The sequence below is a fragment of the Opisthorchis viverrini genome, assembly GCF_000715545.1.
Source record: "Opisthorchis viverrini unplaced genomic scaffold opera_v5_21, whole genome shotgun sequence".
Taxonomy (NCBI): domain Eukaryota; kingdom Metazoa; phylum Platyhelminthes; class Trematoda; order Opisthorchiida; family Opisthorchiidae; genus Opisthorchis; species Opisthorchis viverrini.
Genome location: NW_008751677.1, coordinates 1,909,097 through 1,933,510, shown reverse-complemented (window position 1 = coordinate 1,933,510; position 24,414 = coordinate 1,909,097). Strand labels below are relative to the sequence as shown.

The following is a 24,414-nucleotide window of genomic DNA, read 5'->3' as shown; positions in this document are numbered from 1 at the left end:
AGGAACAACCGAACGATCAAGGAGTGGCTTGCGGCTAAAGGAGGTGACTGGGAAATGAACTTGCCAATGGTGTATTTAGCTCGTCGTGCTTACACGCAGTCAACCATAGGCAAGTCCCCGTTTATGTTAATGTACGGTGGACATCCGCGCCTTCCGGTTGATCAGGAAATTGGGTTGTGGCCGGCAACACGCTAGTCTCCGGAGGAGCTAGAGGGAGAAAGAAGGAGAGCTCGAGAAAATTTGACCACCGTTCAGGAGAGGGCTAGGCAGAAAACGGCAAGTAGAAAGGTCCGAACGTTCCGCATATGCATGAAGGTCAAGTGGAAGGATCACCAGTATCCTGGAAGAAGTGGGCTGGGTTAGCGGAAGCTAGGCAGCCGATGGCAAGGGCCGTTTGTAGTCACCGACCGCCGGGGGAACGTCTATACCATTCAAGATGGTCGGGGATCGAAATTAGTGAATGGGACGCAGCTTCGCAAGTGGCATGATACACCCGAAGAGCGGCCGAATAGACCCGCTGCCGAAGCCGACCTGATGGAGGGAAATAAAAATCGATGGCACGCGAACGAGCTTTAAAGGGTGGAGGTGTGTAACGGTGATACTACTGATCAGGAGGCACGCGAATAGTATGTGCTGTTCGTAGCATTTCGCCTTGCGTCGACTGAAAAAGGGAATTCTGTTGCGGAATTCGCGGGGCCACTTTGTATCATTTGCTTTTATTTGACCGACGAATGATTGGAGGCAATGAATCTCCAAAAAGACTCGTTCTCGAGAAGGTCTGTGTCCAGGTTTTGTAACCAAGATGCAGGTTAAATTTCTGCTTCCTTGTGCAATGGTCTGTAACCGGTCATTTAGCATTTCCGGATAAATTACTCCGCAGCGAAGGCCTTCTTCCTTTCACCAGTAGGTGAGTTGGTCAAAATAACGAAAAATAATACCTTGGAATCAATAATACCTCTTATGAGATGACTCATTTATTCGCATGCCATAAATGAGAAAAAAAACTATGGGCGTGCTCGAATTTAGTCTTCTGCATTCTCAAAAGTGTGCTTTTAACCACTTGCCAGTGTTTTCAGTAAGGGTTCTGCAAACATCAAAACAACCTTGTCTATTATCCTTCAGTGTTTATTGACACAACTGCGGAATATATGCCCATACTTTTTTAAGAAATGTTTTTTTCGTTTTCTCCAAAGCTCCGAAATCCAGTTTCCAGAACATTTTAAGAATTATCACTAGGCTTTCGCAGAATAATTAATGAAACAAACACCGAGAGTAAAAGAATCTATTTCTTCCGCCACAAAATTTAAAATAGTTGAAGTCTAACTGCTCATATTTTATTCTTCTAAAGCAATTTGAGATATTTTAGCAGCGCTAACCTCATAAGCAGGAATCTGACATAAAGGCGGAGCAAATGTCAAGAATGGGTTTTGTTACAGTCCTCCCACTGGTACGTAATAAACCTCAATTAAATATATTGAGGTGCAGGAACAACACGTTCCAGTTTGAGGAAAAGCGGTGAAATATACTGGTCAGATTCGCCAGTGATCAACTAATTAGCATTCCGTTTGAAACTGTTCGGCTTCCGTTTTTGTTGACTCATGATGCTCAGCGTACATCACAGTCGGAGAAATGAACTCGAGGTCCGATCATTTCAGGGTTAGTCGGCAGTGCAGATTGGCGGTGACACCAACAAATTGTTTGCTGATTTCTTACAGATCAGATAGTTGCTATTCTTCAGCCTAATCGTCGTACTAAAGACGAATCGCATTTAATCAAGCAAATATATATCTACTGAAGTTAACTTTGGTTTACCTGAACTTTACAAGGGAAAACTATGGCATTCTGTAAGGACTTATAGTGTTTTTTGGAATCGTGTTCTGCACACAACCATAATCTATTCGCATGAGCAGCCACGGTCCCAATATCGAGCACTCCATTGCAGTGAGACCTCAGTGAAAGAAACGTACCAAAATCGTCCAAATAGATCTTTGCGGATAAAAGATGCACGCAGGAGTATTAAGTTTATTATGAAGATATATAACAACTCTGGGATAGCCTTTTCGTTACTGTGGATGGCTGAAGGGGCAGTTTAAGAACATGGATTCGTATACCTTATGTAATTTTTTGAGACGACGTTTGGAGGTAGGATGTAGCTGGAAAATGTATGTTTGCGTGATTCGGATAGCCCCCTGTTTTTGGAGAAGCTTGGTACACGTCGAAGTTTGGGATGTTCATTCCTTGAATATATCATTGGTTCAAGAGGCATTGGCTTATTAAACTCGTCCGAAACTGTTAGATAAGACAGCGTTCTAACATCAAGTAAATTATCGAGACTGCTCAGGTTTCTGCTCAGCTGAACGACCAGTGACAATACGGGAATCGCATCTACCGAGTCATCACAGTTACTCATTATGGATAATGCACAAAGAAAGTGTACATCAAGCAACAATGTGGTGATGACCGAGTCTCCGTTACGATGTGGGACGGAAATAAAATTCAATTCGTCAATTGAGGTTGGTGAATCGTGACGACTGTTAGCGCGTGAGGTCCACAATACTCGGATCTACCCTTTTAGGCAGGAAGATAAAAACAACTCCGAATGTTCTCTTATGCATGGGCAGTGATTTTACATTCCCCGGCAACTAAGCTTTGCCATGTTGAACGAAACGGGCAAGCTTGCTGGTATATAACTGTAACGTTTACGGCTCTAGCAACCTGCTCCGGATGTTTCCGGCCTGTGTTACCCAGACGCCAATAATTTTTCGGAGGCTTTACCGATATGCAGCACTGAAATCCCAAAAAGCGACGCCTATTCTAAAGTTACTTCACAACACCAAAACGGGCGTTCACATTTTCCTGCTAATTTACCGGTCATTTCTGACGAAATAAAAATTACGAATGGATTTGTGAAAGAATCTGCAGGCAATCATAAAAGAGAAACTTTCAGGATATAGGTTTGACAACACTAAGTTTTCAGTAAAAAGGTTTTACATGGCGGCACACGGGCAAATAAATATCAGCATCTAACTAAGGGACGCTCATTGTCCATTGTGCTACCAGGCTCTGTAAGATTCACAACCTCAGAAAGAATGCAGCCGTCGTAGATCATCAGATTTGGAGAACGGCCCAAAATGGTGGGTATCTGTAATTCACTCAATATGTCTTTGAGAAGCTCCAGTCAAATAAGAACCTTGAACGTTTGATGAATTCAGAATTCTCGAAAAGAAATAATCGGCGGTTCCTGGACCAAATTATCAGCCAATCGCAAGTTTCACCGATATTGTAGCCATGGAATTTTTCTGCACATTACTTCTGCTTTGTATTCCACACAAATATTCCGTACTTTCTTGAAAGTATACCGTTGCTTGGGGCCTCGAAAAACGATTTTATTAGGACGATGAACTCTAATCCCATTTCCTCAAGTACTGTACATCTTAGTGGACGGAACCGGCTCCCCAATTCCCTCACGACCAGGAGGATACAGAGAGCTTCGTGATGGAGTCAACAGAAGGCCAGAAACATGCCGGGTATTTTCTTCTCCCGCTTCCACTGGGATGCACTAGAACTGGGGATGGCTGATAGGTACCAGATGAATCAGACGTTCTGAACCTACAAGCCATCGGTTCGGAATAGGCAAAGCGTATATGTGGAGAGCCGCCGCGTTCAACGTTACCGTGCGGAGACTGCCCCAAACAATCGTAATCTACTCTTTGGAGTTCAGGTAGGTAACCTGGACTGAGGGTCGTAGGCCTTCGGCAGATTTTTGCTAGCCTTGATTAAAAAGGTATATTGTGGTTGCTCGGTAATAGTGCGCACTGCAACTCGAGGCTGTTCATCTGCAGTCAGTGTGCTGAGACTATCGCAGACAAGAGATTAATCCTGAATGCGAACAAATAATATGCGTATCAGTTTTGCTGGCGATCTTTTGTTCTGCCATATATGGACACAATAATATAGGAAATTTGACACTACTGCCTGGGTCAAAGTAGCTGAATTTGTCGGAGTTCCAGATCAAAATTCACAAGGAAACTAATGAACAATCACGCCTTGATCTGGTAACAGCGCAGTAAAATGTTTGAATGTTTCACCACACCTAAAGGCGGGCATGTCAACTATCTAACTGAATGGGGCCAATGTGGAAAGGTACTTATTCAGGATATTACCATGTTCCAGCTGAAACATCCTCTCAACAGAGGAATATACGTCGAAATGAAAAGGCGTTTTGTTTGATGTTTTGTACAAACTGAACGGCTGGCACTATCTTCTGTAGTTCGTGGTTGATCAGGTTGTCTTGTTTTGTTCGCTGAGTCAAACCATTAAATTGCATATAGTGCGCCACACATCGAGGTGATATTCTTGGCACGCAGTTGGGTGGGTCTAGCTTTTAAACTAATTGCCAAGCGAGGCAAAAAGATGAACGACGACCAGCACTGAAAGCACCCTAGTTTCCAGTTTTCTGGAAAACCTCCATTTCCTGAAAATTTGTCTACTTTAAAAAGGAAAAGTCCTGTCACAAATCTTACATGGGTCCAGATTTTCCACAAATGTCCACATGGGTCTAATGTTCAACAAACAACGGGAGCAAAATTGATACGAAACACTCGGGTATTTGAAACAATGCTATGTCTTGTAGATATTATAGGAATTGGAATTATACAAATATAACAGCGAGATTCACATTCTACAAGCCCAATCCGATAAACAAATCTAGTTGATGACTGTTCCAAGCAATTCGCACCATGATCGGATCCGGAAGCTCCCATATTTTCTTACTGTCGACGCTCAGCGAAGGGCAATATTGGAATGCCGCGCATCTAGATCAAGGACTCCAGACATTTAATCCATAGCCGCCAAGAAAACGCAACTTGGAACTTTCTCAATCTGTATGCATGCTCAAAACCTTTTGAGTGTGTGTGTGCGACGCTGCTTTCAGCGATAACAGCTATAGAAATTCAGCAATATTCGGTCCTTTTAATTGAATCAGCGTGCAGATGTACACATTCTGATGTAAATTAAAAGAAAAACGGTTCGCATTTTTTCTTTGATTACTCTTCTTATAGGACAAAACACATTTTGCATTACGCGGTCAACCTTATTTTTGAAAATGCAGGAGTTGATTAGCAGACAGGGCCCCCTTTACCGAATCGTCGTACAGTTTACTGCTAAAACGTTTGAATTATCATTACCGGATTAATTAGTTGTTAGCAAATGGCGCTGACAACTAGAGTACCCTGTATTACTACTATGCTTGGTCGTTGGCAAGTGGCTCTACTTAAAGGTGTCGCTGTGAAGATCAACCGAGAAAAATTATGCACATTATGGAATTTTTTGGGACACTGTGCTTCGAGAAGCTCAGTGACCACAGAAGGCCCGTAAACTTAGTGGTTCAATAAGATGAGCTATCATGACGGAGATGAAAGCTAAAAACTGTATTGCATATGTGAAGTAGCGATAAATTCTGTGAACTCTACTTCACATAAAGCATGATCAAAAATAGCACGGTTTACAAAATAACCCACATTGAGTGACGCTGGCATCGTGAGCACAGCGGATAGTGATAACTCTGTCCATCAACCAGGTGGCACCGAGAGTTACCTGGTAAAGTGCTCTCCGAAAATAGCCGGGCAGACAAATCAGGCCTTCAAACGTTTATTGGTGAAAACATAAAACGATGGCAATGTTCTTGAGAGTTTGTTCGGACTAATCGGTTTCACAATTTGTTTCTTTTGAAAGCCATCCTCTTTGGTACTAGTCAGTCGTACAAACGTGCACGTATATCGTTGACATACTCAGCATCAACTGAAGTGAAGAACGATACCCCAATCTGTATTTTCAATTTTGAATTTCCTTAGATTTTAAAATCTGGTCATATAAAACAAGTAAAACGCCAGAGCGAATGAATTTCAAAAAAAACTTTACGCACTTTATTCAGACATGATTCTAATGCTCACAACGGATAGAAAAAAACAGAATTTTTTCACACACTCATAAAAATGTTCAACAAATATCTAACACAGACTAGAAACCTAACCAACACTTCATGTCATTAGAAGAGTCGGTCCTATAGACTAGTTTCATATCTTCAGCCTATCTAGTTCAAACATGAAGATCAGAGAACTAATTTAGCGGTTGATATCTGTGATTTATTTCATTTTTTAAATCACTGAATTAACTCAGATTCTATTGGTGGCATTTCTAGGTAGTTCAAGTTCAGAGTTCCACAAAGTTCTTTCAGTGAACAAGTTCTTAAACAGTACTATGAGCGGAAAGCGTGATATAGAATTTTTCCTGCCTAGACCAGCTTAGAACATAACAGCATTAAACCAACAAAAGGACGCTTGACCCCCATGATATATCCAAATATGGTGTGCTCAGTTAATTATGCATTTGATTGATTGAGAGCGAATGAAAACGAGTGAGTGAGTGATTTAGTGAGTGAGTGAGTGAGTGATTAGTACATTTTGGTCGTGTATAAGGGGCATTTCTGTCACTGTTTAGGGTGACTGTTTCCACCTACAACAGTGTAGGTGGAACAGAGTTAAGTAGTGAACCGTTCAAATACCTAGGCTACTGAAAGTCACCAAGAGTGAACCTGAGTCCCTCGGAAAAATCTCCATTAGACGATGCGCTTAAGGAATATTATAGTTTCACTAAAGGTGAATACAGACATGCATGGTCGGAAAACGAGTGTTCTTTCACGTTTTTGTAGACATGGAGCTTAACCAAGCAAAACAGTCGAATATGAAAACAGACAATTTTTAAGCAACTTGGCATCACTCTTTTTGTCTCACATGGTTAGCAGCTGTTACCAGTACCGGATATGCCAATAGTAAAACTTTCTATTGCATTTTTACTGGATAGGTGTTTGGACAACAAGAGTGAAATTTCATGTAGTTTCCACACTGCGCTTTTGGTAGAGTTGATTGTGCTTGAAGCTGTGGAAATTCTTGCTACCTCCGACAAAATTTAGGCTGTTTTTGTGTTACTCATCCACTTTAAAATTTCAGTCGACTTGTTTTTTTACAGGATACCATAACGGAAAATGTGTATTAGGAAGATGAGGTATGGTCACATACTTTGTATTTTCTGTGTAATCATGATGAAATACATCGTGTAGAAGTGTATGCTGTAAATGCTCGCCCTCGACATCTTACACCATAAGGGATTTTCAAGAGCTACAGAGGAAGTGCAATTGAACATGATTTACGATTAGTGCGGTAGCTCACTGAATATTGTGGTCCCATTTGCAAGTTCTTACGTTTTGCGAGAAACACACTCATTTACAACTCCATTTGGTCTTCACGAGGGACTCAGCTCAATCTCTCGTTTATGATATTCCACAGCTAATTGTGTTGCACACAGGTCATCTCATGTTTCAGTTAGCACGATGTTCGAGATATCGCAAGAAGGGCAAAACCGGTCGTGGGCTGTCGAAGAGTTTTCGGCAACCTTACGTTTTCGTTAACGTCCTGTTGGCGAATAGACGTCAACTTGTAGGACTATATTTGTCACTTCGCCTACGATTGGGTGATAGTAAACGTTGTGGGGTACCCTAACTAATGGTCACAGGGTGTTACTAATGGTGATAACAAGAAACTTTGAACATTCACCTTCGCCATCCTCTCTGTACACAATTAAATAAACTATACCCAGCGAACAACAGCGCGCCACAAATGAATGACATTTAATTTATCGAAAACACAAAACCAATTAGAGAGAAAAATTGCAATGACATTTCCTTAGACCAGATTTTCTTATTTTAAATTTTGTTGTAGAAAAACGAAATGTCCAGAAATGTATGTAGCAAGGAAAACACTTTTTACGTGTCAGTTATAGTAGCCAATCATGATAAAACAAGGAGGTTCATGCGGGCAGTTGTTTTATATTTCCAAGATTTGTCCCCGAAGGTACGGACGAGGCCTCGAACCGTTCACAGAATTTGATGTCAGAATATAAGGCACGCCCAAGCCCACTAATCAATTCTCCATGACGTCGATAGAAATCGTTTTGGGGCTATTTGCAAATAAAATAAATCGCCTATGTCGTTGAGGTGCACATTAAAATTATGAGATAGATATATTGTCCTGCAATAAATCCACTAAAACCATAAACCGATTTTTATCCACTTTCAAAATTAGGGACCGGAATTTTAAAACGACATGTCCATTTTACTGTTTTTAGCACCTGCTCGGTTGTCCATAGAATGTCGCTTGTTGTGCTTCCGGACTGAATGGTGGTCAATTGAGATTTGGCAGACAAACCTGCGGCAAATTATTACCTGGATGACGAACTGAGCAATGTGGATTTCCTGCTCCATCAGCGGAAATCGTGCATATATTTGCCTCTAATTTATTTTATTTCCACCCATGATCTGCACATTTTGTCAGGAATATAGTTGCCGAAATCTGAACGGATGTTAACGCCACATTGCATGCGTTGTTCATGAACCCTGTGATAACCTTTTGATAGATTGGTTCTTCTTGTTTTGATTCGTTATAGACAACATTCCGCTACCAGATGTACCATGGCATAATACCAAGATATTTTGCCTGGTTCATTGATGGGTAAAGGTTAACAAATAATTCATTCATTTATAAATTCACTCTCTTGTGAAGATCGTGCTTTACTAGTCAGTTTTTTTCAGGTAAGCTTGTCTTCTCGGCTAAACAAGAGTTCAAACAATGGATGTGTTTCAGACAGCCATGAATTTGCACGCAATACTGCTTCCGTGCGCCGTTTGTCCAACTATCTAGTGTCAAGAAAAAATCGCCTCTCAGTCAGTGAGGAGACGCACACAACTTGAAACGGATGGTCATCCTCGAATCGGCCTTAGGGACTATGCTAGCGTGTGCTAGAATGATACAATCATTGATGCAAGACTCTCACGTCAATCATGCTTCATCAGACGGATGACAGAGACAGGATGTGTTTCGACAGGACGTTACCACGCTTTCGCTTGCTTGTGTGAGCAAAAATTACAAAAAATGACGAATATTCATAAAGGCTTTGTTTTACTCTGGCAGACATCACATACGTTTGCCATCAAATGGTGTACAAACACGCGGAAATTCTAGGCGCTTTCAGCGAGCAAATGAAACCTACAAAGTGACTGGAGAGCATACGTCAGAGATGATATTGGACCTGGCTTATTTACACAAAGAAGTCTATTTCACTAACTTCCATCTAATTGAAGGTATAATCTGCACACTTGAAGCAAGTCGCTAAGCGGTGGTCACAGTACCCGTTCTAGCTACGGTTGATAAGGGAGCTGAGATGAAAGGGGTTATGAGCGATCACTGAGCCCTCATGATCTTTACGATGTCCGGTGCGTTGATCGATGTACGTCTCTTTTTGGCATTGTTCATCAAACGAACCTCAAAGTGTACTGCGTGCTATTTGACACGTAATGCCAACTTCTAAAATAGTGACTGCTGAATGTGATCCTATCTGGCTAGTTATAACGGGATTGGACGAGAAATCACACACTATTGGCAAGTGCGACAATATGCAGTTGGCCAGGTAGCTAGTGTAATTTAGGAACACAAAGCCAGTTTAAGCTAGTCTGAAAGATCCCTTATCATGTGTGGTCTTACTGATACAGTGGCCACCCAGAGGAAACTGTTGACCGTTGACTAATACATAGTGTAAGACTACTACATGTAATATATTCTTCTCCTCCTGAAATATCTAATGGCTCACTGAAAGTAAGTGTACAGGCAACTCCGCTAGCTAATCAATCCAGTCAGTTTTTTATCGTGAGTGAGGCTATAAACAGGATGGCTTTCCATATCATTTCCAGCAATTTTATTTTGCCCAAAAGCGAAATAGTAAGACGCTTATAAGTAGAATATACAAACTTATTTGTCAGTACCGGCCAGCATACATTTGTTTAGTGTTTCACTGAAGGTGCACCTGCCCGTATTGGTTCAAAACTGCCGCACCGACCGAATTTGTTTTACAGCCTCGGTTGTAAAAAATCAGCCCCAATAACCCTAGGCAACGGCGTTTTTCAAGGGCACGCTTTAACTCCTATATCTCCACTTTTTATTGGCTGGATGTCCATTTTTGAATACTGTGTACGACGATATCATCGTTCCAACGAGCTGAAGGAGACGTTTAAACCCACCATAATAAATTCAGCGAACTAATAACTTGGCCAGGAGGACGTCATCCGCCTTCTGATATTCTTGAACATCGTAATTTGCTATATTCAGGGTTCTGTCGCAGACTTTCCCGGGACATCTTTCCCGAGCACATTTCGTATGGCAATTGACGTACAATCCATTGTCAACACCATAATTAAAAAACGTAAGCCTTTCTAGAATTTGCGTCTGATATCTCTAATTCAGGTCCCAAACCAAGACTATTCTGAAGTTCTCTGGAAATATATCGTGCGATTTAAAGCCCTTTGTATTCTCTGGGCTATTTGACAAAAAATGTTCTCATCGCAATTCACTGAAGTATACTTGGTAGTACCAAGGACCACTTTTGATTGATCCTCCACCCAGAAAACTAAATGGTGTTTGCCCAATGTTTCTAACATTTCAAGATGCAAGTCGGTGTTTTGTCTCAGTTCACTCCGATTTCTAGCACACATTCCGATTTGAGATTATTCAAAACTGGATAGTCTTTATTCCTCAAATGAACTCCTTTATTATTATATTTTCTTAACATATGCCAATACAATTTGGAGAAGTCAGCTGAAATGTACTTTGAGCAAACTCTGTGGTGTTTTTTGAAAAATTCCATGAAACAATCCGTAGGATTATTGCTCGGCAACGTCACACTTTTGACACAAAGTGTCCGACGTCCAAGTGACTTAGCTACGAGGTAGATATTGGCTTAAGACGGAAGAAGAACCAATCAGCTAAGCCGGGTTAAATCGGCGATAGCTATCGGCTAGGGGGTATTTTTTGTTAGAATGGGTCAGAGCATTTTAATTGCGATCGGTGAAGCACGTGGATTTGGATCAAGCTCATGGTCTAGTTCCACTGCTTGACTTCACGTGAAGATTCTCTTGGACGTTGTTTGCACTTTTGTCCGTCTATGTGTATAAGCTGGTATTAAGATAATTGTGAAAAGAAGAGGGTTTTGGTGATCTTTGGTTGGATTTAGATTTCTGGCCCTTTTTCCACCCACTCACAGTCACGTGTCGACTCGGGTTATCTAAGACCGCTCACCATAGCCCTGCCAATCCTACTCCCCCGATTTGATTCACGTTGAGATGACTGGGCGATCAGCCGCTGTGGTGTGAACCGCAGTTACCTTATTAGGAATTCTACAATCTCCAGATTTATTCTGTATTCTGTGTCTGACACATGTGCCACCATCTTTACTCAGCACCTGATAGTCACCTGTTTTCCTTGTTGATTTGAATACCCTACGCTTATGCTCCCTAATTCTGATGTACAGTTACCTAGCAGCATAGCTTATCTAACTGTTGGTGCTATTGGTACATGTAATTTTATTCACACAGTCTCTGCTCCATTCTACCAAAAGAGGAGCATTCAATCGCATCAAAACTAGGCTGATGAGTGGTCTTAAACGGCCCCTGTGTTTGCCAGATTCTCGTTGATAGTGTTTTTCATTTTTCACCATAAAGTTCAGGAACTGTAGTATGACCAAGGCAAACTCCATCACTTTTTGAATCTTGATATAAGGATTCACATTATTGAAATGATCGTGAAAGTTGTTCACGTAATCAAATATGACTGCTATAAATGTGTCGTCAAAATAACACCCAAAATTCTCGGCGGATGATAACATCCGGCCAAGGCCATTTGGTCGGAATCGCACATGTGCATTCGAGCTAAAACTGGAGAGACGCGAAACATCTCAAAGTCGTTGGTGGGACTGCAGTATGAAGATCATGCCTGAATAGACCGGTATGGCGGCGTACATCGGGTAATCATCGAAAGGTTGTTTTAGCAGATCGACAGTCATTTGTAGGACTACGTCGTGCCATTCAAATAGCTCTTTATTCTTAATTTACCCACTAAATTTCTACGCTCTTACCAGTGATATTTAGGGATGGAACATTCCGCAGGCCAAGTGGCTTTTTTTGCTCCCAACGTGCTTTCGGTAACTTAACAAAGATTGTGTAGGTTCAGACGACTGACGATTTGGCTGAGCCATTTGCACATCGAATTTGTCTTTCAGCTTAATAAATACATCGATGCTGGTCTAGGTTATCTTTAAGAATGGCGAAAGGAAAGAATTTACCCAGTGGTTTAGAAACAGATCCATGAAGTACCATGTTTATACCAACTCATTGATTATGTCCGATTAGTTACAGGGCACGCCTATATTGTTACAATTTAGCAAACGAATTACAGAAAATGGGACAGCGGCAAAATTTCGTATGGCCGCATTGTTCTATTTTGAAGTGTGTTCCTTAAAAAACCACAGTGCCTCAAAACTATTCTGACTTTCAAAAGGGAATTGGAATAAAGGCTGTAGAACAGGAGTGGAAAACGTGAGTATGATGTCTTTACCAAACGTGTAAATGGAGCTGAATAGAAAAAAATAAAATTCCCTGTAAAAATAATATGAACACTCGACCTTATTGGTCAGGTGTTGGTATACCAGAAGTTAATTGTGGTGGGAGTAAATCAAGCTACTGCCAGTCATTAGATTCTGAGGTACTCACTTTCTCACTTTAATAGCCTAGCGACAATCCCTTACCCGCTATAAGCCAAAACCACACCAGAATCAACAGTGGACAATCATTAGATCATAGGTTTTTGCATCTGTTCTATCAAACAGAAATGGAAAGATTATTCCCTGCCTAAAATATTCGAAAAAGCCATTCGTGGTCCGATTATGAAACCGCCTTGGGCACTCGATCTATTAGTCGTCTGGAGAAGTGAAAATCCGTGATTTTGTACAATGCACATTTTTGGCCGAGATATTTGTCCATAGTTATTTTTAATTTATGCGAAATTTTGGATGGCCTATTGCGACGTATTAGGGCATCTACAGCATGTACCCAAATTGATTATTGGGGCTTAAGTATGTTAGCATAGCACCCTCCGGAGCTCCTTGAGTTCGTGCGCTAATCACTATTTAAAATGCTTGGTTTCCACGGTTCTTGTCTGGAGTTTTTAGCTGCTGAAAAAGAAACCTGCAGGAAACCTAGTGCTGATAGCCAAAACAGATGAACATATGAATATGCGCGATACTCATGGTTTTTAAACTAATCTCTTGGACTCAAATGTTCACTCGCGCACTTAATTCAGCGCTCAAAATATCGGTAAGGGAAAACAGTTTTGACATCGTGGGAAAGCCATCTATCTGTGACAAGCGCTGCGTTACCCCAGAAGCTGCTTTACATTTGAACGTCGCCTTTGGATATCACAGTGTCCGACAACCAAACAAAAGTGCGTTAAAGCAATAGACGGATTGGACGGAGAGAGTTTCTCGCAAAAACTAACGAATGGGTTGTTTCAGAATCTATTTTATTCTAAACTAAAATACTGTGTGTTGACAATATTTGTCTGCTCACACTGCAGACAGCCACAAGGTTCATGACTAAAAATCTACCTTACACATTACATCACGAATATAGATTTTCAAACAGCGAGACAAAAAAATAAGTTAGTATGGGTTACCGCTTGACTACATTTTCCTTAAAATTTTTTCCGCATTTGCGCAGTTTGTTTCCAGCTCTCCTAAATTTCATCCATTGCACAGTGTATTGCAAACGGAACACTGTGTGTATTGGAATGAAGCAATTTTCACGGATGTCGACTTCGTATGAGCACCCACTACAGGAGACATTATAAGCATCATTTTATGAGTCAATTTCGCAACCAATGCAAAAAATGATGACCGTAGCATCTAGACGGAATTGAATGAATCCGACCCATTAAGGAGCAATGCACTATGCGCTTTTGCTGTCAGTTTATACTATTTCTGTTTAATCTAACTGATCTGAACCACAGTGTATCTGTATGCCCCGGATTGGGCGCGATATCAACCAGAAACAAGTTCGTTTACATATATCTTGAATCCACTAAGTAATGAGCACAGTTGCTGTCCCGATTGATTGTACTACACAGTTGGAAGTAGTGGCATGGAAACTCCTAACCATTTCAAACGCCTAAAATGAGTGATTCATTTTTTGCTTACCTTGGCAAATAATTGCGAGAGTGTCGTCGACTATAAAAACTAGGGTTTGTAAACCAACTCAGACAAAACAGTGATTTCGATGCACAAGGCCACTCAGATTGCAGAATGGCCGAGTAGAAAATTCCGATTAAGGTTAGTGTCAACAACCTTTACAGAAACGTTTCCTGAGGTACTAATGAAGAGTTCACGTAGATATGGCTGAATTAGAAGAAAAACTGACCACTCATGTTGACAGGTATTCTGTATGATCATTTGCATCTGCTTTTAAACCAACGAAGTACCTTTGCAAAGTTTTGTACAGATGATGGTTAAGAAGCATACGTAAACCAAAGTGAAAAATTCCGCAAAGGATTGCAGCACTAATGTTGTAGTTTAATAAGAGGAAGCGCAAAATCTGTCTTTATTTAAATGTAACATTTTGATTTACAAACAACTCGTTATCCCTTGCATTTTTTGTCGCCTATGGTTCACCTGATGGTTCAGACTTTGCTTGCGCCCTTCTTAGTTCAGATAGCTCCTACATACGAAAGGATAAACGAATATAATGACAGGCTCCTAACAGTCATCCACTCTTATTATCTTAATTCGTTTCATGTTAGGCTTTTCAGCGCCTGCTATAATTTTTAAAATAAACTCGCTTTCCCACCTTGGGATTAAATTCTTGCTTGTCGAGCTCGTGTTGGTAAGTGACACACTGCAAAGGGATTTACTGCGTTCTTTTTTACAGCACCGTTTAGTGGTTGTGATTGTTCAAACACCTACACGGATTGGATCCCGGGGTGATTGATCACGCGGTAGACGTTCGTTCACTCGACCAGCACCTGAGCAGATGAATCTGCTTGTGCTTTGGTGACGTAAATGCAAAGCATGATTTCTCAACCGATGTCCAGCAGCTGCGCAGGTTGTACTGAACGACTTTGTCACCTAGTATTGCAAGCAAATCTGTTTGACTATCTCTATCTAGATGCGGCTTTTGAAGTTGTATTGCCGTTTTCCTCTCCGGACTGTGCAAAGTTAAAGCACTTGCATAAATTAAACTAGCATATAGAGCTATCGGGTCTGTCTTGGACTAAAGATCGCAGAAATGCTGGAAGAAAGGAGGCGTGCTTGAGTGCTACTAACATAAAAAACCAACAGTGCCCCAAAAACTCGACTGATATAAGTAGAACAAAGCTGAGTTCTAATCAATTCACTTTTTTGGTGGATACTTCGGTCGTGCAATTACAGTTGGATGTTTTCGATGTAGAGAAAAATGGTCTGCATATTATGATTCACTATATTCAGAACGGCTTTTTTCGACTTGAAAATCTTCTGTGCACCCTGTACGGTTGCGTCACAATTGGAGTAACTATGCTTAGCGCCACCAAACGATTGCCACAGTTGGTATTGTCAGCATTACTGTTGCTGTCATCAGACGATAGATTGGATCATCCAAACTTCATTTAAGAAGAACGTCGCAATAGTTTCCTCAAAATTCAGTCATTCTTGGGATAGCTGTCACCAGCAAATAATTCATGTACGCCGGGATAATTTTCTTGCTTACCTCATCGAGAAACATTTTCTCCCATAGTGCGATATATGGTGCAAGATCCATCCCTCCATTTATGAAGTTTTGATCGGTCGCTTTCGACACAGAAGCTGAGGCGTACTCAACTTAGCCGAAAGCCAGCTAAGTTTATAATGCTACTGGAATTCACTATACACATGACTAAGTTAGGTACCAAAATGTGGCTGACACCGTCGACAATAGGTAATCCTGATGAAGATTTTTAATGCTGACTTATAGTAAACTGTTTTACCCTACAGTGCTCACGTTTGAGCTTATTATTGCTTGGTTATTTCAGGAACATTCCTGTTGTTAAGAACCTGAAGCATGTCGTCGCAAAATACCCTGCGGATGCTCAAAACATAAGTGTAGGAATGTATTCTCTGAGGGATGAAGAAAAAATTGTAGATTTTGCATTGCTATCAACCGCAGCAAATGTGTTGCGCACGATTTGCGCACCATCAAGATTGGTCCCATCAAAATTCGTTATGTGGTTCACGGGATGAAAGAAGTGAACTATGTATCTAATCTTTTATTTAATAAACTAGTAAAACGATGCTGTTGGGTTAATGTATGGTCTCGAAAAATTGTTCTTCCAGCAATTCTACATTTTCAATGCTGCTGTCAACATTGGTCTTGTTTGGGCTACTGTTTGTAAATTTTAACTAATTTCTTTTAGCAAGGTGCAAGCTTTCATGTTGTGATGCCACCAAGACAAAATAAACGCGAGAAATTTGGATTTTTTTCCAGGTCCAGCGGATACAGTGTATAATTTGTACATAACAGATGCCTTCCACTAGCACGTGTCTGTAACGGTGCACTTCTGTTCAAAATTTTAAAAGCAAAAAAAACATAAAACAGTGGGTATCCCACATATGGTGCTACTCTGTTCTACCGAAGAAAGCAAAATTGGATTTTGCCAAACAGCTTGCCAAAAAGGATAAAAATGCTTATTGCCACGGGGAGATATTTTCTTATGACAACCAACAGAACCTCCGTTTCTGCTTATAACAGCAAAGACTGGGTAAATCACAAATGAGGGATATATTCGAATCCTATTCCTGCTTAGAAGCGTGCTTGTTTAGCACGAAATGTCACAACAGCAGATTCGTAGTCGGATTTGTTTCGCCAGGTTACCTTGGTTATGGATACTTAACTATGTACCAGATCGAAGAAGGGTAACATTAATGACCTTGGATATGATCACCGATTGGCCGCTAAACCATGAGGAAGATCATGTAGATCCAGTCATTTCGGAATACGTGTTTAGTAGCATTTACTCTAGCACGTCCGGAAGACAACCTTCCGTGTTATTTACTGAAATCCGTACGTGTTTAGATTTGAAGAGAGCTTCACAACACAGACGTCTGCATGGATGAGTTATTCAGTTGCTGAACCACAAGTGGAGAACCTGCCCTCTGTTTCGTGCATCTTCATTTAAGAATAGGAATTTACGTTATACCGCGCCCAAAAATCCTTGATGTGTATAACTGAAACAAAAACAACATGATACCGATGATTTGGTTCAAATGTAGAGCTTTACGGACGTTTTAATTGATCATTCGCTGTGATGAAAGTTATAAATAACTCTGGACCGTTTTCTTGATTCTTTCTACTTGTTTGAATCCCCTGGTAATTTATGGGCTAAATGATGTCTGCAACTACCAAACATGAAGGTAACGGCATTTCAGAAGGCACTCGTGCAGGTTTTTTTATGCAGTTTCCTCCAACGTCGTCCAAAGTAAAACATTTGCAGCTGAGTGGAATTTACAAAATCCGCCTGCAGTTCTAGACGTTGTAATATCCACCAGACAATAGATGATTACTTCTCCTGAGAGTAAATTCTATCGACAAATCGTGTATGTGTTTATTAGTTGTTCTAGAAACGCGATAGTTCAAAGGGAATATTATAAAACACGTAAAAAGGCCACATTTGGCTCTGAGTGCAATATTGTTTGGAGGCGAAATTTAAAAATATTTGTCTTATATAGTTAACGATTAATTGGTTAAACATTTATACTGAAATACGCCATAACGAACGCTAACGTCGACAGTTGAAGTGATTCCATCTTCAGAATGATCTGGTTGTCTTGCAAAACGAAGATGGATGAAGAGCGAAATTGCTGGCCAACTAATAGAATACGCCTGTCAAACCAAAACCCACTGGTTGTTGTACTCGTCCGGATAGGAAATCTTGATTGATCAGTGTGCGAACGTGACCGGAAACTGATCAACTGGAAAAAGTATCGGTTCTGATTGAATGGCAAATTGATCTAAGATGTGGGGAGAAGATTTAAAATGCTGTGAATGAAGAGAGATAAAACAATTAGTCGCGTTTATCAGCCCGTTCACAATTCAGTTGTGTAATTAATGGCTTATACACGCGTTTAATATGAGGGAATTAAGATACAGAACATAAAGCGTTTTCATATTTTGAGTTTTTGGAAGTTGGAATTGGGACATATAATCAGAGGTACATTATGAATTATTTAAAATACACAAGGGATACCAAAGGATGTTTCTTAATCCTGCATAACTGCAATAAAGTAGATTTGGGACTGCAAGCAACACATTAATTAAGCAATTTTCTACGATCATTCTTGAGAAGACTTTGCAACTATGCCAGCGCTTTGAGACACTGCTTTCTTTCAGACCAGAACGCTTTGAACAGGTTTCCAGAAACCGTTTAGTAAAGAAGATACGGATCTCTCCCAAATCCCCATCTTGCTATTTCCCCTGAGCAAGTACTGGATATTTCGGTTACCAATCGCATTCTCGATTTGTCGTTCGCCACGTCTAACGGCCTAATATCAGTTTACCTACTGGTTAACACAGATTATACCAGCATTACCTCAAAATCTAAGATATCAAACGGGCCCGTATCATCTTACAAATTTTGGATGGCAGGTTGTCTTATGTTCGCTATATCTGTTCTTGTTGAAAAAGGCCTTTGTAGAAGTATATTTTATCCTAAGACGATGATACCAGATTAGGTGCGCTCAAGTTAACTAGCAGGAAAAGATGTCGAACAGGATCATTATGTTCCTTGACCGCTTAGGTAACTTCCGACCACTAGGTATCATTCAGTCGGCAATCCAGTAATCATCCGGATCCAACAAGTAATCATGGTCCCCTTCAAACGTTTACGACGTTCACCTATAAATGTATACAGCATGTAAAGCGCTGGATGATATTTTTTAACTGCAGGTCATAATTTGTTTTCTTTTTTAGCTTTAAAAGGGAAGTTGAAGCAAATGGTCAACTGTAAAGTCTTGGGGGTTTAAACGTTCGTGAACATCATGGTAACTAACCAGCGATTAGGATACGTGGTTACCCGATCAATATTCACACGTCCAACAGTGAAATAACACAGTCTTTTTTTAGTTGATGGAACTAGAACGTCCGTGATGTCACCTGTTCAACATTCATTAGCGTGACGATTCTCCCTCGAAGCTTTTCCATAAATATATGCCAGTTTTTAGATGGTGAGAATGATGGGCGGGAGAAAGTGTGTCGTTAGCTCTCCAGAAGATTTCTCAAAAACATCATGCCTGACAAGGATGTCCACTATCTCCATTCTTGTGCAACCCCATAACTGATAGAATAATGAGGCGAACGATGAATGGTTTTCAAACCTCCTGATGAGAGCCTTGTTGGATATGACATTGACCTCTAATTTGAAAGCCAAAAGGAAGCACAAGCCTTGTTGACTAGATACACCACCATCATACCATTAACGGTACGTGCTTCGCAACTCCAAAGTACAAAGTCATGCCTCAGAACGCACAGTCTCTGAAAGCATTCATTACAATTCAAGGGGAATCCCAATTGTTGTCTCCGTTTCGTTTCTACTGTTTTTGTATAACACGTGTTACATTCATTCTTATGCAAAGAATTGTCATGAATCTCGATAACCAATACCTGGGAGTAACACCTGAAAGTTGTAATGTTATAGCCTGAATTCTAAGCATGTTAGTGAGATGCGAAAATGTGCACTGTGGATTATATGGCTTTGTTCCGTGTAAAACATCAATGAATACACACAAATCTGAACACTCAAAACAGCTACTTCTGCGGGTAGCATAGCTACTTAGTCAAATCTACCATCGTTATTCTACTAAAGAAGAAGGAGCTGCCTTTAAACACAAGGTCCGTTTGTGGATGTATGTGTTGCAGGAACCTAACGTTTGCAGACAATTAGCCCGTGAATATCTATCCATGACCACAAGTGACCACAGTATTCCGTTCATGATATTTGTTAGTTCCAACATGACTGGCCGGTGCGGTTAATCAAATGTGTCGAAAAATCTGTCAACACATGCGCCTATTGCTGATCAGCCTAAAACCTGCGTTAGACTCTTACTACCCACCAGGAAACTAAGGCAATTTTAGCAGTTGCATCTTTGAATTTACACTCCCCTCTCGCCTACCATTTATAGGTATATTGTATTTGGATAAGCTTGTGAAAACCATTCATGATAACTGCAACCCATATACGAAAAAATGTTGGAAATTTGAGAAAAATCACTGCCAGTTTTTTCAACAAACAAGGTAAAGCTGCAGAGTGATACACAGGCTTTACTATGGGTTTTATCACTTGCAGAATTCAACCATCAGCATATCTTCAAAGTGAAACACCCAGTAAACAATTCACCGAATCTGATACACAGAGAATCAGGCATTATCTGTGTTTTTCGGCCTGCCTTTTGATCATTCATCTGTTAACTGTCTTGAAATGTTACAAAAGTTACCAAGTAATGTTGCAAACAAAACGCACAATAACTGCTTCGAAAAAAAGCTACAGTGGGCCAGATTCCGGGTTTAGAGAAGTTCCTCCTGTTTTTTCTTCCACGTGTACACGAGTTCATCGGTCATTAATCACAGAGTGTGTTTTATGGGTTTTTCGTAGTGTATTCATCTACAGTTTGCTACTGTTTGTTTATGACGTGTTCCAAATAATTAGTTGGTTATTGCTCTTTTCTCCAAGATGCGAAACAAAGGTGCATCTGTGCTTGGATTCCATTACCTCTTGCCCGCGCTGGTTTCTACAGGATGGGAAATAAACGGACTTCCTAAGCGTGCCAGTATGTAAGGTAACTATAAACAAATGTCGAACGCTGAAGCAATTAGTGCTAAGCGAATAAGCAAACTCTTGTCAATGTGTCGAAAAGATGTGTATACAATCGGAATATTTTCAAAGTGACCAATTTCAAAAAGCTCTGTGCTGTTATATTCATCCAGATATTACAGGGATGGACCCCTGCTTATCAGATACGGTGCCACAGTAACGGAGTCTGGTTCCAGATGCCCCTTTTCACGAGAAGGAATGAACTCTGCTCAGCTGTTTTTGGTTACGTGGCACACAATTCCATGTGCATTTACTTTAATCGAATAGACGATCAGGACTAAAGTAGAGTAAAACGCACAAATGCAAAACGGGATTTTTCCTCCTTCCAAAGCGAGAACAAGTTGGCCCGTTGGGTTTTTAACTAAAACTGCAATTGACACACTGTGCAACCCTAAACCGGAGCAATATATAAGTCATCAAATCACGATTTTTCACAATAAACTTAAACTATTTATTCCAATAACTAGCTTCAAACTTAGAACCAGATAATTATTTCCCATGTGTCCGTCATTCATTCGGTACGAGATTTTTAAGGGAGACAGGCGGCGGATATCATTATTCGGCAAATTTTCAGCTAAAGTAAACAGGCGAAATAAGTATTTTCAATTGCAAGTACGGAAAAGAATGAAAAAAGTAAAATCTTTTGTGTCAGGATACAAAAGTGCCGGGTATCAAGCTATAAAATGTGAAACAAAAGTGTTTCACCTACTTATTGGCTGACAAGTACAAATCCTTTCTCAAACGTGTTTCATCGGTCAATTTTAATCAAGTAATTAATTTTTCGGTGAGAAAAACAATATTACCACAGCATCCACGGGGTGATTACTGACAGACTCGTTGCCCACCAAAACGGTTGCAATTTTTTCAAAAGTAAAATGTTCAAATCAATCTTCCTTAGGCTGAATAACTCACCATTTTTTCGGCTAATTTCGCTGCGTTTCTGAGTGCATTACCTTCAATATCTCTCAACCTAGTGCATCTCTCTATGAAATTCCTTAAGTTCAACTGGTTTACTTTCTATCTTAAGCTGTCAACAGCGGGAGCAGCCGTAGATGAAAAAAAGTAGTGCTACGTCATCCATCGGGAAAGATACTTAAATTAAAAATTATCATCGATTATCGCTGGGGAAAGCTTAGATAAGTATTGATGCATTGCCCAAATCTCTTCTAACGTACTTGGAGCAAGTCAGATATCCCACGATTTCATATTTCGCACTTATTGGGCATTTCAGTTGCGATGACCTAAACGGCTATTGAAGCTACGGAAACAAATTCTTAGAATGAGTCGAACAATCAAAACGTTTGCTTTCCTGCCGATCGCTTAATTCTCAGCCCTCGAGTCCAAAATGTTCACAAAAAACGTGGCTTTAATAGGAGCTGCTTAGAAGGTAACTTTGATAACACGATTGAAAGAGAAGCAATTATTCAAACAAGTTCAGTTTTTTTCACTTCCCAGGGTGTCTATCTCTATCAATCAAGCCTAATGCGCTTAATCAGCAGGTTTGTTGAATTAACTGTCGACGAGATATTCGATTGTCTGGGAAACTGATATTCAAATAGAGTTTTAGTAGCAACTAAATTTACACTCGCAACAATGGCAAAACATTTCATTAGCAGCAGACGTAATTACCAGTTGTTCTCAGATGAACGTTAATCATACTAGGTTTACGGTATATGTATACCAACCGTTTGAGACAACGATAAATTGTCTAGGTGTGATAAATACGAATAGAACAGAAAAAGTTACCATGCTGGCAAACTCACGAAGTATATGAGATGAGCAAATCGGCCCCGTAGTACATATCAGTTGAAGTTTTCAGCAGCATGCTCTTGATACTGAAGAAGAGACGATGTGGAACCATAGGTTGGACTACGTTGACAGTAGAATCGCGTTTGTACTGTTGTTTAGGTAAATCAATGTGAATCTACTGAGCAAAATTACGCTCGAATGCTCTGTACGTTTATGAGGCCACCTATCTGTTGAGTAGTATTTCCGTGTTGAAAAGGTTCACAAAATGGACGGCTCTGGGTGAAATTTGCTTTTTGAACCATCTTGCCTAATTCTATCTCAAAATTCCAGTTTGGAATTGGTCAACCTTGATGAGGTTGCCCGAATTCGGTGTAATAAATGATGTTATTTTGCACAGGTTTTAGTATACTTTGACAATAACCTGTGGTGGCTATGTCTAGGCCATATACTCGAGCATCAAACTGAGTTACTAGTTAGCTGCGATATATTTAGCCAATTGTTCAGCTTAGAATGCACCTCTTATTGTTAAAAGTTATCAACGTTGATCATAACACGGAGAAGCATGCACAGATCTTTTCCATTCCACACTGATTTTTCACTGAACGCGTTCATCTTACAACAATGTTATAGATGTTATAGTTGCGTAACCCACAAAGAATTTCGCTCATTTTGAACTTTAAAGTAAGACTTGTGATAGTTGGGGCGTTTCAATTATCATGATGCCTATCTCGGCAGTTCGCTTCAGGATGTGTGGATAGAGTGAGCTAAAAACCTGCCTCTAAAGCCACCAGTTAGGGAAACTGTTTCAAAGAAAGATGTGAATAAGCTGTTGTCCTGAAACGTTTACGTGAAGTTATTTAACCAGAAATGGTATGGGAAGTAAGAATTAGTGACTTTAAATTGCAAGGTTTGGTGCATCTGGAAATGCAAGCCATTAAGCTTGGAGTGAAACGTTCTATCCGGAAACCACGTGACGTGCTTATACTGGTGCATGCAGGCATCTGCGGTTCTATGCTAACGTGGTATCATTTTATTAACATTACTCCATCACTTTCAATGAAAAAAAGAAGGTAAACAACAAAATTTATTGTTTCCAATAGTCCCTTTCCCCAGGCCGGAAGAAAATTATCATTTTCACCCTTTTAGAACAATCGGTCTAGATGTAAATCAGCCGTAACCATAATGCATATCTTTAAGGCTTCCCACATGGTTCTGTTAAAAACAAATAGAGAGCCGACAATCCTGATGCCCGTATTTAACATCCTTTTCAAAAAATGGCGTTAATTTCGCATCGTGTAGCTTGGGTGTGACTTTATTCTCTTGTTTTGAAAAATATGAGCAAAACCTAGGGAACAAAGAGGTTTTGTGATAAAGCAAACCTACACTGGTTAATTCTATAGTTTACTAATATGAATACCTCGGAAAAGCTTTGGGAAAGCGTACCCAATACTTTAGCTTCAACTGCTGATTCGTCAAAAGGATTTGATCGTCGATGTCTTACGAACCAAATTGTTTTGTGTTTGCTGTCTGTGAACACGTTCAATCTGCCGGAAACAATCCGTCTCCTGCTGCTGAAGTGACCATGGTTTAATGCTGCCAAGCAGACCGAGGTGCAGAAAACAGAATATCGATTCATGTTTTCAAATGATGCTTGAAAATTTCACACCAATCTCCTCACAAATATGCTAATAGGCTGCAGGTGTGTCAAAATTGTTCCAAATACGTCGACGGGAAAAAATTTTTTTATCCCTATGCAAATGCCGTACGTTGGCAAAGTTATAACATGGCATCCAAGAATTTCCTAGCAAAGCATATCAGTACGCTGTATATCCATATATATATATATATATATATATATATC

The 24,414-nt window shown here is 40.3% G+C and overlaps 1 protein-coding gene across 1 annotated transcript in view; it reads left to right on the top strand.

Moving 5' to 3' along the window:
- The window catches only part of T265_01907 (hypothetical protein), a gene marked incomplete at both ends in the record, with an annotated part of 102,846 nt that overhangs the window by 26,004 nt on the left and 52,428 nt on the right, over nucleotides 1-24,414 (top strand). Inside the window, one exon of the mRNA XM_009166033.1 lies at nucleotides 20,664-20,764. Coding sequence (XP_009164297.1) covers nucleotides 20,664-20,764 — 101 coding nt within the window. The remainder of the gene's footprint in view (nucleotides 1-20,663; nucleotides 20,765-24,414) is intronic.